Source organism: Agelaius tricolor, unplaced genomic scaffold, assembly GCF_023055355.1.
Source record: "Agelaius tricolor isolate 1412-34295 unplaced genomic scaffold, bAgeTri1.0.p SCAF_19, whole genome shotgun sequence".
Taxonomy (NCBI): domain Eukaryota; kingdom Metazoa; phylum Chordata; class Aves; order Passeriformes; family Icteridae; genus Agelaius; species Agelaius tricolor.
In genome coordinates, this window is record NW_027269279.1 from 6,559,910 (window position 1) to 6,575,977 (window position 16,068).

General features: G+C 38.4%; 1 protein-coding gene across 3 annotated transcripts in view; it reads right to left on the bottom strand.

The window, feature by feature from the left end:
* Positions 1–648: 648 nt before the first annotated feature.
* Positions 649–16,068, bottom strand: part of TRRAP (transformation/transcription domain associated protein) — a 75,963-nt gene continuing 60,543 nt past the window's right edge. For all 3 annotated transcript variants that reach the window (XM_071444038.1, XM_071444036.1, XM_071444037.1), the window contains 8 exons: positions 14,873–15,072; positions 13,851–14,112; positions 7,142–7,367; positions 6,560–6,777; positions 5,642–5,826; positions 3,868–4,071; positions 2,763–2,957; positions 649–1,939 (listed from right to left, as the gene is read on the bottom strand). In XM_071444038.1, coding sequence (XP_071300139.1) covers positions 1,655–1,939; positions 2,763–2,957; positions 3,868–4,071; positions 5,642–5,826; positions 6,560–6,777; positions 7,142–7,367; positions 13,851–14,112; positions 14,873–15,072 — 1,775 coding nt within the window. In that variant the 3' untranslated portion in view covers positions 649–1,654. The remainder of the gene's footprint in view (positions 1,940–2,762; positions 2,958–3,867; positions 4,072–5,641; positions 5,827–6,559; positions 6,778–7,141; positions 7,368–13,850; positions 14,113–14,872; positions 15,073–16,068) is intronic.

Below are 16,068 nucleotides of genomic sequence, written 5' to 3' on the forward strand. Positions count from 1 at the left end.
CTGAGGTCATGCCAAGAACAAGAGAGATGTCACGAATCTAAAGATAACAAAGTTTGTCTCTTAAGTCACATTCACATTTTCCCATTAAGATTTCTATCATGGAAAGAAAAGTGGCTCAATTATCTGATGACTTCCTGTCAGGGAATGCTGTCATCTCTCAGACATAGCCAAGATGTGCAAATTAGAAATGATCCTGCATCTCCTCTGTGCAGTATGTGCTGTATTTCACAGCTGCAAATATTACAATCTTCAATAAAGGGAAGACAACAATTCCCTTCAAGTCATGAAAGCACTGAGCTCAGTTGTGAATGACTGCAGACAGAGCGTGTTGTGACACATGCAGGAAGTGCTGTTTTATAAGCAGATTATTCTTGCCAACATGATTTTGATAAGGAAGTCATTCTTTGCAAAAAAAAAAAAAAAAAAAAAAAAAAAAAAGGGAAGTTTTCCAAATCCTTATAGAGTCCTTGGCACTCATTTATTTGAGCTTCCCCTTCTACATAGTGCCATTGAGCAAAATTCTCTTTGATACAAAAGGAGCACCAAGCATGGGAATGAAGGGCCATGCTTGTTTCATCCATCATACAATGAAGCAAAATCATACTCATAGGATATTAAAAATATTATAAATGAAATTAATACCACAGAGAGTTTTATAAAATATTTATTTGGAAAAAAATCACTCTGTACAAATTTAACATTCTCAACACTGAAGTTTTATAAAAATGCTAACACAACAGAAAGACAAGTAAAACATTAAACTGCTCTTCTTAAATTACAAAGGAACAGGTTCATTCTAAAGAAGCTACTATAATTCTAAACAGGAAAGAGAACTTGATAAGTTTTCATTTTTTCTCTATTACAGACAAAGACAGATATCAAAGGATGACTTTTTCCATCCTTTTATAAACTTCCCCCCAAACACTGTCCACAACTAAACCAAATACTCTAAATGGTTTACACTTTTACTGTACATAGCTTGTGCTCCAGGAAAAGTCAGCACAATTTGATCATCATTTTCTCAGTGCCTAACAAAATCTCACCTCTATAACATTTGGTATAAAATTGTCTGTACAAAGCAATTGCTCATGTAAATTTGAAGCAAACTTAAAAGTTAAGAGCATTTACCTGTGCCTTCAATTTGGCAATATGAAGAGAGTGATTAAGTAAAATTTCACAGAGGAAAACTCAGTAACTGGGATTACTGTATTTTTCTTTTTTTTTTAGTAATTACTATTGTATAAAAAATTCATATACTGCAAGTTATTAGGAATGGCAGACTCTAAATCTAACAATGCTAATTTCATAGTCTTCATCATAAAATTAGATTTTTCTGTATATTATTTTTCTCTCTTCATTTTAATCTATTTGCAAAAGCTGCTGTTGCATATCAACTGCATGAACAGGAGGAAACGTCTCCTCATGAAATTAAAACCAGTAAAAAACACCATACTACTGTAAACACAGCTAGAATGAAAACCAACAAAACGCAGTGTGACAGGTAAGCTGCTGTCTGGAAAGCTTTTTTCACATTTTCTTAACACAAAATATGGCTCACACCACAAGCAACAGGAGGAAATAAAAACAACAACAAAAAAACCCCAAAACCAACAAAAACAACAAAATCCCCCCTCAAACTATTGAAAGCTTCGCGTCACAGCCAGGGGTGCCAGGCAGGGTCCATCCTGCAGAGGTTGTCCAGGCTGTTTGCAGCTGCCACCAGGGTGTTGACTTTGCTTTCCCCCCCCTCAAACTGGGCCAGGTTGTGGAGGCGAGTCATGATGGCAGTGACAGCTTTCTGCACCAGAGAAACCAGCTGCTGGCTGTCCATGTTCTCGGGCTGCCCAGCTGCTGACAGTGGAGACGAGGTGTCCTCTTGGGTTTTTTTGTGCCACGCAATGATCTCATCCCTCAGCACAGTTTTTAGGATGCCATCAACCTATATGAAGAAGAAAAATCAAGATTATTGCACTTAATCCACAGAATGCTCAGGTTCTATCAGATTACAGAATTGTAACTAGATTTTAGTCGACAGCATTTCGACACTTTTGGTGCCACATTGCAATTTCATACTTTTCAAGATGAGTCTGGCTTCCAGACATTTTATTATTTCCTCTCCAGGTATTCCTTTTCATAAAAAGTTTCTGTTACAAAAACACAACACAATGACTCCTACAGAAATTAATAACATATATTGAGATATTGATACACAGATACAGTTGTGTACATACTATTTTTAAATTACTCCACTAAATTCATGGCTTCTACAACACACACACACACAAGTCTTGGGCAAAGATTTGGAACACTTTGAAAAGCTGGAGGGTTTTTTTTTGCAGTCATTACACTCTCAGGGAATATTATTTTCTGGTACACAAGGAAAGAACACTGACTACAACATCCATACATATGTATCTAATATATATACACATATATGTTAAATTGGCCGGTTCTATCCTTGGATGAAAAAGAAATTCCTGCAACAAATACTTTCCTATTTTTTCTTATCAATGAGTTGAGTTACTGGTATTAATCTACCAACTCCAGAAGTCTCAAGCTTCAAAAGCCAACTTTTATGCTGAATCTGAGTCAAATTAAATGTTTACACATAACATAAAACATTTCCAAACATTTCCAACATTTTAGCTGGCCTTTGTGATGACCTCAGGGTAAAATTTTAAAACAAATCCGCACCATCATTCATTCAGTTCCTACCTTCACCATAAAAGCGCTGTTTTGTTTATAAATTGTCAAATACAAACCTTGAAGTTTGGCTGTGCAAAGCAGCGAGCTACTGCAATCATGGATGCAGTGAGGGGCCCTGACACCCCAATGGTGGTGAGGAATTCCGAGATGTTGGGGGTGAGGCGGAAGGGCACCGGGCGGTTGGCGTCCAGATCTCCCGTGGCATCGTTGATGTCAAAGCGAAAGTACGCCACGTTGAGCTTGCCAGTGTCCTGGGAGTAACACAGACATGCACAAAAGCAATTAAAGGAACTGATTTTCATTCATGGAACCAAAAGTAGTTGGGTTTTTGTGTCTGTTAATGCTGAGTTTCAACAGTACTTCAAAAGCGTTTTATTTGTTTAGCCAAATAACTTTTGAGCGATAAAGTTATAAATAATGGCATGCACAAAGGTAAGTATTTCTCTCAACATGTTGTGTCCAAATCCCTTACTAAATACATGTAATACCAAACTTAAGGAGTAGATTCCTCTGGATCCTGATCTGTACGGAGTCACTGCCAATAGACACATCTGGGACAATATTCAATGTCCAAGGTTCACTGTGGGTAAACAACTGAAAATTAAGCTGAACACTTAATAGAGGGATCAATAATTTAATAAATAATTTAATAATATTTAATAAATACCACCTTTGTTCTTTTTTAGGTGGCAAACATCATTTTAAATATTGGGTTAAAACAGAGAAATCATGATTAATAGGAGTTGTAGCTTGATGGTTACAGTCAAAAGAGAATGGTATTTGAAAAGAGATGTAGCCCTTTAAGAGAATGAAGCTCTGTACTTTATTTTTCTTACAGCTAATTGATTTAATACAAAGGTATTTTGAAAGCAATATATTTGAAAGAAGACTAAAAAGAGAGACTTATCAGTCATTTACATAAAGAGTTCAAATATCTAAGAACAATTTCACAAAGTTCTAAACTCTCACCACAAAGGGCAGAGTTGATGTCCACGGGGACTGCAGGTTAAAGTGCTCCCTAAGGGATGTGCTATCACACAGAAATAAAAAGCCAACTGAAATGCACTGTTAATTATCTGTGTTGAACTTCAGCTCATTTCAAAAGCACAGTGCAAATACCCATCTGATCCAAGCCTAGAGAATGAGCAAACTGAAGCACACCTGGGCAATCTGCAGCATCTCAGGGTTGAGCCTGTTCAAGTGGAAGATGAATTCTGCAAAGCCAATGAGGGCTAACTGGATGGTGAACATCTTCCTGAAGGTCCAGTAATCCGTGGCGTTGGGGAAGGTGTGCAGGGCCCACTCCTTGAGCATGCTGCGAGGCACCATGTTACTCTGCACCTCCTTCAGGATGTCTCTGAGAACCTGCACAGCAAAAGGGTTACTTGGAAAAGGCATTTTAAATGCTCTAAAGCAACTACCAATCTGCTCTTAATTGCTGTGTCTCGTTTTAGGAAAAGCAAAAAAAAAATATATACTAAAATATTTAATTACTATAGCATATTCTAGGCCTAATTAGTTAGAAAAAGAAGGATCTGTTCTGTTACACTAGGAAGCATGATAGTCATGTTGACTTCAATTAAAGGGTGTTAAAGTTTCAAATGTAAGAATTCTGAAAATAGAAACAAATGTTACATAGCACTCCCATTTTTATTTTGTAACAAAGAAAGTCTGAGAATTGTTTAAACTATGTCTGTAATACATATTCACTGTGTATTTTCTAATAGCTGCATTTGGAATGGGACTGGCATTTTATCTATGAATTAGCACTAACCCTAACTAAAAAGAAAAAAAAAACCATAAAACCAGCTAATATATCACAACTGGTTATTTGGTGGAGTTTACAGAAAGAGCTTTGTTCTTTCTGAGTACTTCATTTATTAGGTGAGATTGCCCAACTGCTTCTGTTTGGCTTAGATGAATGGATCCACTGGCAATTTTAAGAGAAATATTAGAAGAACATGGGAAGCCTGCCTCACATACCATGCTGTAGCTGCTTATGTACATTAGAAATGCTGCTTCCCATGCTGTCAATTAATTATTTTTAAAGCACTATACACGAGAGGAAAAAAAAAATCAATCAGCACCCTGCCTGTTTTCAGTTACTTATATTTTCTGTTGAAAACCTTTTAGCAAAGTCCTAGCTTTATATATAACGATAACTTAAATCTGCTACCTCTTTTCTAAACCTCAAATATTCCGTTATTTAGTACATAATGAACTTCCTAAATTCTGAAAAAGTGCTGGGGAAAATTTGCCAAGGCACAGCAGAGTGCTGGGGAAAGCTCTGGATGAAATTGGGCAGGGCAGGATGCTGGGGAAAGCCTTGGATGAAACTGGGCAGGGCAGGGTGCTGGGGAAATCCCTGGATGAAATTGCCCAGGGCAGGGTGCTGGAGACAGCCTTGGATGAAATTGGGCAGGGCAAGGTACTAGGGGAAACCTTGGATGAAATTGGACAGGGCAGGGTGCTGGGGAAAGCTCTGGATGAAATTGCCCAGGGCAGGGTGCTGGGGAAAGCCATGGATGAAGTTGCCCAGGGATGGAATTGCCCAGGGTAGGGTGCAGTGCTCAGGGCACAGCCCTGGCTGGCATTGCCCTGGGCAGGGTGCAGGGCTCAGGGCACAGCCCTGGCTGGCATTGCCCAGGGCAGGGCAGGGTGCAGGGCTCAGGGGACATCCCTGGCTGGAATTGCCCTGGGCAGGGTGCAGTGCTCAGGGGACAGCCCTGGCTGGCATTGCCCAGGGCAGGGTGCAGTGCTCAGGGGACAGCCCTGGATGGAATTAGCCCTCAGCATGGTGCAGTGCTCAGGGCACAGCCCTGGCTGGCATTGCCCTGGGCAGGGTGCAGTGCTCAGGGCACAGCCCTGGCTGGCATTGCCCAGGGCAGGGTGCAGTGCTCAGGGCACACCCTGTGCTAACCCCGTGCTGCAGTACCTGGTGACTGGCCTGCGTGCCCCGCGCCTGCACCGTGGCCAGCCGGTCGTAGTAGCGGGAGATGGGGTTGTCGTGCTCGATGCCCTTCTTGGCGCAGCGCTGTTTGTAGATCTCCACCAGCGACAGCGAGGAGGGGTTGTCCTCCACCAGCCGCATCTGCGGGGACACCGCCACCACCCGCGGCACTGCGCAGGGGGCGGGGCACAGAGAGCAAAGCAAATCTGAGTGCATCAGACACACCAGCCCTTGAAACACAACCCTGATAATCAACTGGAGCCTATCGACAGAAAACTTTAATGCTGTGCTCATAACTAATTTACAAGCTCAGGTAAAAATAATTACAGTAGGGTTTTTTTAATCTTAACAGAAATATCGATGGTATTTTCAAAAAAAAATTGAGCACTCATCATTCTTCCTATTTTTCTTTACCTTCAGGAAAGAGGGTAATACTTTGTTTAGATGAAATTCAGCAGAAAAAAGAAAAATTATTTCTTCTGTGTTATGTGGAAGACGTAAAAAAAATTCAATATTTGTATATCACAACTTGGGGAGCAAAGGTTTTGGTCTGTCCCTCTTCAGTTGTCTCTAAATGTTGTATTTCCTGTTATATTTCCCGTACTTCAATGTTGTTGAAGTATGTGTGCCCATTTCCACACCAACAGGCCCAGTGGGCATCTCTGCCTTAAATATTCACAAGTGCACTTGATATCATAAGCAATGCACATAAGCATTTCTAAAAGCACCCCAGACCCCACGCAATCAGCTGCACTCCCCCAGAGGGGTGCTACAGATCCAGACAAGACTAATCACCCAGCCAGATGTGAATTTACCTTATGAATATTCCAAAACCTCCAGCCACCATAACCTTAGAGCACAACTTGCATTTAAAAACAATCCAGATCTCTCTCCTTGCAGTACCTGTGAAGAACAAATGCCTCTTGGTGGTCTCCTTCCTCTTCTCCAGGCAGGGGTTGAGGAGGCGGAGCAGCTGCAGGACGCGCTCCTCGCGGCGCGACTCGGTCAGGCAGGCGTCGTTCATCACCAGGTAGGGGTAGATCTTCCCGTTGTGCCCGCGGATGTACAGCCTGCGAGCGGCTGTGTTGTGCTTCTGCACGATCTCCACCCTGGGCATGAACCTGCCAGGAGCATTTGGAGAGAGCTTTGTAACTCTTTTCAACAACAGCATCTCCAGCGGTGACAATAAAAGCACAGATCTCAACTTACAGCAAGGTACAAGGAAACTAAATATGCTCTGAACAACGCAGGTGTTTAGTGATCAAATGTAAAATGATTGAAGGAGGATAAACTAAAAAGGTCTTACACCAAAGCTTGACTATCTATCTAATACACATACATAAAATATCTATCTACTATAAAATATCTATCTACTTTTGCAGAGTGGATGGATGGATCCAGATGGATGGATGGATGGATGGAGAGGGCTTTAATTTTCTTCTCTGTTTTCTGAATTACAGCTACCAAAATGGACTTTTAGGTTACCTTGCTATCTTGATGTAGTAATGTGTTGGCTTTGGCATGAGGAATTCTCCAGGTATCTCTACTTCCGCAGTTTGAGCTGAGAAGTTACTTAGAAAGCGGCACTTCTCCTCTATGAGGAAGAACTTTGGAAGCTGCTTAGTTTTGGCCTCCAGAATTTTGATCCATTTCTTTAGTTTGGAGATCAGGTTGTGGAGTTTCATTGATCCTGGAACACTGAAGTCAAAATCTAAAAAAAAAAAAAGGAAACAAAAACATATCACCCAATTCAATAGTGCAAACCAAACACAGACACCCCCACTAAGCTGAACTGCCTTTAAAAGACAGGCTCTGTTGAATATTTCTATTTTCTACAGAAAACCTTTTTGCAAATTCCTAGCATTATACAGAACAATAACTTAAAACTGTCAGAATCTACTGCCTTTTTTTTGTATACAACTTCAAAATATTCTGTTATTTAATATATAACAAACTTCCTAAGATTTTCCTGTTTTAGTCACACAAACATTGTAAAGCATATAGTGAAAAATGTAAATACTATTACTGTATTGAATTCTCTATATACTGCAGCCAGACATACTGCATAGAAAGAAAGCAGCAAAACCCCAAATTATTACATGAGACCACTCAGTGAAAGAGGAAAAGTAGGCTTACTTTATAGCACTATAATTTTCTACCTGTACCATTACAAGTCATTTATTTATTTATTTCAAATCTGTGGAGACTTTTTACTCCTAAAACAAATGAAACAGCCCCAGTTGAGGATACAACATAGAATCCATGAGGAACTGCAGGACAAATAAGAAAATTGTTATTATTACTACTCTCTTCTCAGGTGCAAGAAAATTCTTATTCTTTCCTGTCTTAGACAACAATTGAAAGACACTACAGGAAGAACAGCCACAGCAGCCCAAGAAAAATGACAATATTATGCCAACAGCCTGCTCTTTCCACTGCAATGTCAACAGTACCACAGAATGAGAATATCTCCTTTAATCCACATGCAGGTGAAGAAGGAACTTTCTCAAGGTCAATATGGACTTCAGTACATTATGCAAGTAATTCTGTAACAGAAATCATTGCAACACTGAGCATTTTCTGGGCCACACCAAAACCACCTTCCCAACACTGCTCTCACTACAGTTTCAGACAAAGCAAATAATAAATAAATAAATGTCTCTGAATTTCCCAAAAGAGGGAAAATGAATAAACCACATACATGAAATGATGGCTCAGCACTCCAGTGCCCCAACAATGAAAAATTAAACACACTTGGATAAGAAGACAAACTATTCTCTGTAAACCTCATTAGTTATGGCATCCCAAACTATGCAAGTTAACCAACAGACTTGAATTTTTAACTCATCCTCACTCCCTAGAAGATGCCATTTTAACTCAACATGTCTCAAGTGAAAAAAAACAGAGAATGACAATTCAGTATTTCTGAGGTTTGCAGCTAGAGCAGAACGGAATCTTCAGTATTATTCAACACAACAGAAAATTAAGTCTTAAAAATTAGTTCAAATTTTCTTGCAGAACCTCCATTTCAATATGTTATATATACACTCAATATTTTCCTAAGTTGACAAAAATACCAAAAGCCAAATAAACATGAGCACTGCTCAGAAAACTTGACCACATAAATATGCTACAAGCATCTGCCTGCAAGTGTGCCAAGAGTGAATTAAGTATGTGCACACAGCAATTGCTGCATTATAAGTTTTTTCAACCACAATTAAACCACTCAAAACTCTGATTGTCCAAAATACTTACTCCTATAAACAACTTAAAATATTCATTTAGCCAGCAGAGTTTCTGTCATTCTACACATATACCTTCCTAAATTTTTTTCTTTAAGCCAGGATTCTAATGCCAAAGAAAACAATGTACCTTAGAATTGCTTTCATTTTGCTGTTCTGTTACTTAAATATCAGAGAACATATTACCCAACATATTTCACTGTGCATCCACAATAAACTGATATGCTAAAATCTTTCAGTGAAAGACCTAAGTTCAATAGCCTAAAAGCGAACAAAAAAACAGCACATACAAAATCCTTTCCACTTCTGCAAGAAAAAAAGTTTATAATGAAAAATACAGTTTCATATTTATGGATGTAATATTCCCTTTTCTTTTTCTGCCTGCTGTGGGCAGTGCATCTACTGCAATATCACTGTAAAACACTCTTATTAAAATCCCAAGCCTACCCTCTAGTGAGCAGTGGGAGTAAATCATTTCATCAAAGTGACAAAATTATTGCATCATTTATCTCCCGAATCTCTGAAGTACAGGAAAGTACCCTCAAACTGCAACTAGTTTTTGTACTAATGTGAATCAGCCAAGAGGTAAAAACACACATCAATTTATTTTCCTTACAAAAAAAAGTCACTCAGTTCACCACAAGAGCAGCTCTAGTTTGCTGAATGCCTGTTTTATGATTTTTGTTGTTCTTTTTTTTCCCAGTGGCAGATGGGAAACACAGAGAGTTCAATTAGTCTTTCAATTAGTCTCTCTCGTGTCACAGAGAGCCCATCTGAGAAGAAAAATCACTTCAGCTGGAAGAAAGGGAAATACAAGACCAAACACTATTTGTGAAAAAGTCTCTCTGCTTTGCAGACATCTTAATCTATATAAACAGTGGTTTTGTTAAAAAAAAAATCCATTTCTTCCATACTTAGTACTGGAACAACACCTTTCTCAAGCTAACACCCTGCTCTGAAGTACCTCACTACTTGCACCACCTATTCCTATAAAGGATGGGAAGTTTTCCCCCTGATCCTTATAGGGATTTTCACAGAAGGCCATGGCACAGACTGCAGTGGAAGCATTTTCCCCTCTCTTCTCAATGCTGCTGAAGTTTCTTGCCACTCTCAATGAAAGGAGAAATGGGGCACAATGTTCTCCCCAGTGAGACAGATCTAAAAAAATCCTCATGCCTCTTAACACACTTTGATTGAAGGCTGTACCATCACACCCAAAGAAGAAACACCAAAAAATATACTCGAGGTAGCAAAATTAGAGTATCAAACCCTCTGTCTCCCCAGCTCCCTTGACCTACACAACATTGACATGGCATTAAGAAAACAAAGAATACCTCCAAACTAGGACTCCAGAACTACATAAAAAAACCCTTCTGCTACACTGGAAGAAAATAGTTCTGATCAAAGCCAACAGGCTATTAAAGCTTTTAGAGCAAGAAACAGTTCATTTGAAGATTTTTAAGATTATTCTGACCATAGGAAAAGCCTGATTCCATTAGAGGTTCACATCCCAAGGGTCTCCAGCTGAAAAGCCAAGGCACTGATCATGTAAAGTGTCCCTGAGGACTGAGTTGTGAGCTTAGCTGCACAGAACAGGACAATTCTTTATGCCCATGACACTGAAGAAGATCCAAGCATTCTCCAAAACTGAAGTGCTGTCTTGCTTTTGAAGATAATATTCAAACATTTATATACTCTACTTCCCAAAACTTCTTTCCAATCTCACAAGAACTTTTGGAAAAAGCCAATAAAGATGACAAATCTCAGTGAGAGGAAAGCAGAAATGTGGAGCAGAACTTCTGGTTTATCACTCAGCTCCAGAAAACCAAGACTGCATGTACAGGACACCAAGGTCAAATATCATCCATCCTTTATCTGGAATTCCTGGATAACATCCTGCTACCTAAAAATTACAATGGAAGCAAAGAAAGAGCTACCAAAGTACATTATGTTCACTCTTGAGCAAAAGGGGAAAAAAAATCCTTTAAAAGGCTGAAAATGCACAGAGCTCTTCCCCCTGCCCCCTCCTAAGAGTTCAGAGCCACACTTGGGTTTCAAGAGCTTCCTCCTGACTACAGAGCCACCAGCACAGTGAAGGATTCATTGTGCTGGGGGACAAAGTCTCAAGGAAATTACCATGCCCTTCAAGGGGGTATTTTGGAGCTCTCCATTCATATTCAGCTTGAGAGGAGAGATGGTTGCAGAAAGAAGCTGATCCAAACTCTAAACTATCATCTGCCCACAAAAGGACAATTGAGGCAGCTTTTCTGCTGCTTTCACTGCTGAGAGAGATCTCAAAGGGAGCATTTTTCAGCATTTTCTTTTCTTTGATGTCAAAAGGTTTAGCAGAAAAGGAAAGAACAAAGAACAGATGGTCAAAGAACTATGCATTTGAAGTTCTAGAAAAAAAATTCAAAGTAAAATTTGTTTTTATAATACAACATTAGGATAGATAAACAATCCAGACTGCTACAGACAAAGAATTCAGAATGTATGAAATGGTGTGAGAATCTCCAGTGGCTCCAAACAGGAATCAAAATACAACTCTGATGTTGATGGAAATGATTATGCAACCAAACCCTGCTGAAAGTGTCTATAAACCATAGCTGTCAACATTAATCTGGGAATAATTGACAAAAAGTTTACTCCAAGACAGCCCCTTAGCTTGGACACTTTTGAAATGAAAGGCAACCACTGTAATTATTTGTCCATCATCCAAATGCAACTGATACTGAGAGCAGGAAAAACAAACATGGACATTGTGGTGTGACAGAAGGACACATCAGGCACATTCTACAATTGGTTTCTTGTAATGTTAAAAAACTCTTGCAATTTTCAGTTCAGTAACTACAATTCTATTCAGTTATTTGCATATATTTTACTGTTATTGTAAAATTAATAAAACACTTATTTTCATTTGCTGCATAACAAATTAGATTACAGAAATTATTAACTATCCTGATTGGTTTAATTTCTTTTGTTTTCCCACGTTTAATTTGTAAATTTAAACACTGAATGTAATAGATTAAAATAAAATCTAATCCAGCACTGAGAAAAATAATTACGTGCGTCCTGCAGACATTCATTTTTCATCATATTGAAAAATAAAACACGAAATCTTCAAAAAAAAGAAAGTAATTACTGTTACTTAACTGAAGTTTACTAAGAAACACTTTGCATTTGATGACTTTACATGATTTTTATGACCAGGCCTATGTCATACTTTGGTTTATATGTTGTTCCATATAATTCTTTAATTAAGAGAGAACATCTGAAAACCTTAACAGCCATTTATATATCACAAAGATATGCAAAAAATAAAAACAGCATAAAAAATACTGGAAATCCTCTCCACATCTTAACTAAAAATTGTAACTGAATCATAATTAAACTTTCTTAAATGTTTCTCTAGAAATGTTTTAAAATATTACTTCAGATATTGGAGACTGTAGTCTGGCATTCTATTTACTTTTCCTTTACACCTTGGAAACCCCAGAGCTCTCTGATGCTCACAGGAAAGGAAGTAGGAGCTACTGTGACAGACCAGAAATAACTCAAATCCAACCAAGCATATCAACAACACAGCAATAAATAAGGCTATACCTCTGTTGCAATGGCAAGACTATGAACCATTATTAAAAATCAAAATCAAGTCCAAACTTGTATTTCATGTGGAGCATTTCAGCTGGAAGGGATCTACAACAACCATCCCCAGATCCCTGATCCAGGGCTGCTCTCCTCTCTCCATTTACACCTGTACCTGCCATTATTCCTCTGTTCCAGGTACAGAATCCAGCACTTGGACTGGTGAAATTTCACCCCATTAATCATTATCCAACGATTTTTCCCCCCTACTTGCTCCCATTAAAGACACACAAAGTGTTTCTACTTCCATTTCCCTTCCTAGTACACTTCATCCAGTAAAAATTTAATCATATGGTTCAGGACTTTCATTATCTGCTGTCATGCAACTGCTGTGCCTCAGAAAGGACATCGTGCAAAGCATGGCATGCACGAGAAATGTGGGTCATTTCCACAACTCACTCACTTTCACAGCATTCCCACCAGTTCCCTTCCTTTCACAATATTATCAGCAAAATGCTTGAAAAAACACCTCAAGTCTGCTTGTCAAACACTCTCAGTTACATTTAAAGCCAAGGAATTTATTCAAAACTCAAAATTCTGGCAACCCAAAGCACTGATGCCAATCAGTGTCACTTTGTCATGTATGAGCTGCACGGCTTTAACACATTTCACCAAACAAATCAAGCTTGTCAACAAGCTTTTCTTAGAATTTCAAATCAAGATCAGATACTCAAATATGTAACCACTGGTTAAGAGAAAATGAATGAAGGAAAAAAGCTACTTTCCTTAAGTATCTTTTTTTATTAGGTCTGATTAAAGTTATTGATTCAATTTACCAATGATGTAAATTTGGGTAATAGAATTTTTATAATCTAGTTACCCAAAACACTAAAGTAATCTTACTCATCAGAAGTAGGCTGTTTTGAAAGACTTCACATAAAATCATCAGTTTGGAGTTCTGGGGTGAAAATTTCATTAAATTCTGGCATCATAGAGAGACAGAGATCATTACTGTCCCTCACATACAGCCAGCAGTTCTGTTCAAATTGCAAAAACATTACACTGAAGTAATCTAATTTATCTTTAAACACATATGTAATCAAACCACAGTTTTCAATAATAAAAATACAACAATATATTTATTCTCTAGATTAATGTCTGTTTTCCACTTGAATTACATTTATTGCTGCACAAAAGACAGGAACAAAATTATTTCAGGTTTGCTGAATGACAGAAAAGTGCCATTTTCTAAATTTTATCTCAGGAAAGATATTGGAATAAAAAAGTAGAAAGCCCTCACAGCTGAACTGTGGGGGGAAATTTTCTTGAGATTAAAAGCAACATTTAAAAAAGTTTCAAACATTTACCTGTTGTAAATTGGCCTTTTAACTTCTGGAACACGGGGTCTTGAGCTGTTGCCTGTGCTCTCCTAGCTAGTGACTCTGAAGCTGCACTAGAAAACATGGTGGACACATTAGAGACATTCTCAAGACCTACTCCAAAGGTGCTGACTAACTTCTTGACAAAATTCAGTGTATGAGGAGTGATTTTGGCATCTGAAACAGCTCCACTTTTCTCAAAGGCAACGGAGTAGCACTTTGCCAAGCCCTGCTGCAACTGTCTGAGCACCTAAGAATGAAAAACAGAAAAAACAAAATAGTCAGGAACATCAGGCCTTCTGATTTGACAACAAATATTCATTCCCACTGCATTTTATATAGTAGAATTATGCTTTCAGAAACATCTGCTTAAAACTCTACTCTTGAACTGCATCAGAGGGTCAATCAGAATGACAGCACTGAATTTCATTAGCACTGCAAACAAACAACAAACTGAGCAGAGGGAATGCTGCCTCACAAAGGACAATTTGCTCTTTCAACAGCAGGTAACTTTTAGATTTCATATTTTGAGATATATGAAGAAAAGGTGATGTTAGGAAACCTTCAAATAAACACTGTGCTAGGCAGACAGAACAGTAGTCCAACACTCTGAGAGGCAAGGAACAGCAGAGTGGCAGGTCCATCTGCTCTCTGTTGCAATGCAAATTTCAGGTAATAATCACCACCTGTCACAGACCACCAGATCAAGAAGGAAATTGGTATCTCTGAGACTTAATGTGAGAATATACATTTTCAGTTAGTATGAGCAACAGCTTAAATCCTAGAGGCATTCATCACATTAACAGTTCTGCAAAACCCCTGTACTGCTTCCAGAAATAACCAAAATCCTGAAACTCCAATCAGAACAGTCAGTTCTACAAACATCAGTTTATTAATCAAAACAAACAGTTATGCTTTGATGTTTAAAATTAATTCTGGGTAAATATTTTGCAGTTAACTTTCCCTTAGACAATCCATACATTCACTCAAGGTGCATTGAAGCCAAATACCTCCTCATGCCAATTCTCTCTGAACCAGACCATCTGATCCACAATGCCTTCCAGAGAGGACAGAAGGGTTGGATGCAATTCCCTCTGCATGTGCATGATCCTGCTGCATCTCCACATTGGGGCAGTGGCTCTGATGGGCCCGGGGTCTGAGGCAGAGTGGGACTGATTTCCAACTGAACTAGGCTGCTGCTGGCCTGAATCTGGAAAGTGAACATTAAAAAGGAAATAAGAATGACCTGTCATGAACTTGATATGTGTCTCTTTGAAATAAAATAAATTGTTCCAATATTTGGTTTGAGATTTACATTAAATATTAATTATGTTTTCCTAAGTTTCAGAAAGAATTTTTTTAGAAAGAAAATTGGAGTTTTTTTAGAGAAAACTCTGCACCAAATGCTATTTGGTGGTACGGACTTGCCAACATTTAAGCAAAATAAACACACTTCAAAACCACATAGGAGTGTAGCTTTTACATTACCAACCTAAACTCTTGAAGTAACAGACATTGTTTCATATTCAAATTATTTCAATTATGGGCAATTTTTTCCCTCTCCTTTGGGGGAGACCTTCCACACATAACTAAAGAATAAATGTGTTGATGCCAACAACAGAAACTGTCATAGTCTGTATCTTTTAGCACAAACCATCTCTAGCATGACAACTCCATCAGACAGTGATTAAGCAGTTTTGCTTTATCAGATGACCCCATAACTCACACAATTCACCCACCCAACAGTGGTTTTTAGCAGAACCTACAGGGAAATATTTTAATATTGCTGAAAAAGAATAAATTATGAGGGTATGTGGGCATCTCTTTCTGCAAAAGAGTACCCAAACAAAAATAAAACATTATTTAATTAGTGCCCTTTCAATTTTATACAGAAGTTTAGAGAACTAATTCCCAAATGGAAAGGGCAATTAAATAAACAATGTACTTTGTAATAAAGAACACAGAAACTGAAATGAGAGTTCTTCAAGTAGCTCTCCCAGGATTCCCAGGAAATTATGTGGGACAAAAGAACAACTAAATTCTGTGGAATCATTTGACATAACTATTCCAGATGTGATTTGTTCTTGGGAAAACAGTTGTTGTGCAAGTTGCTGAATGCTTTTCCCATTTCCCAAACATTTCTCAAAGCCAACATTGCTTTTATGAGCATTGAGATGCTCATTTTACTTGAAAATTCACCAGAAGA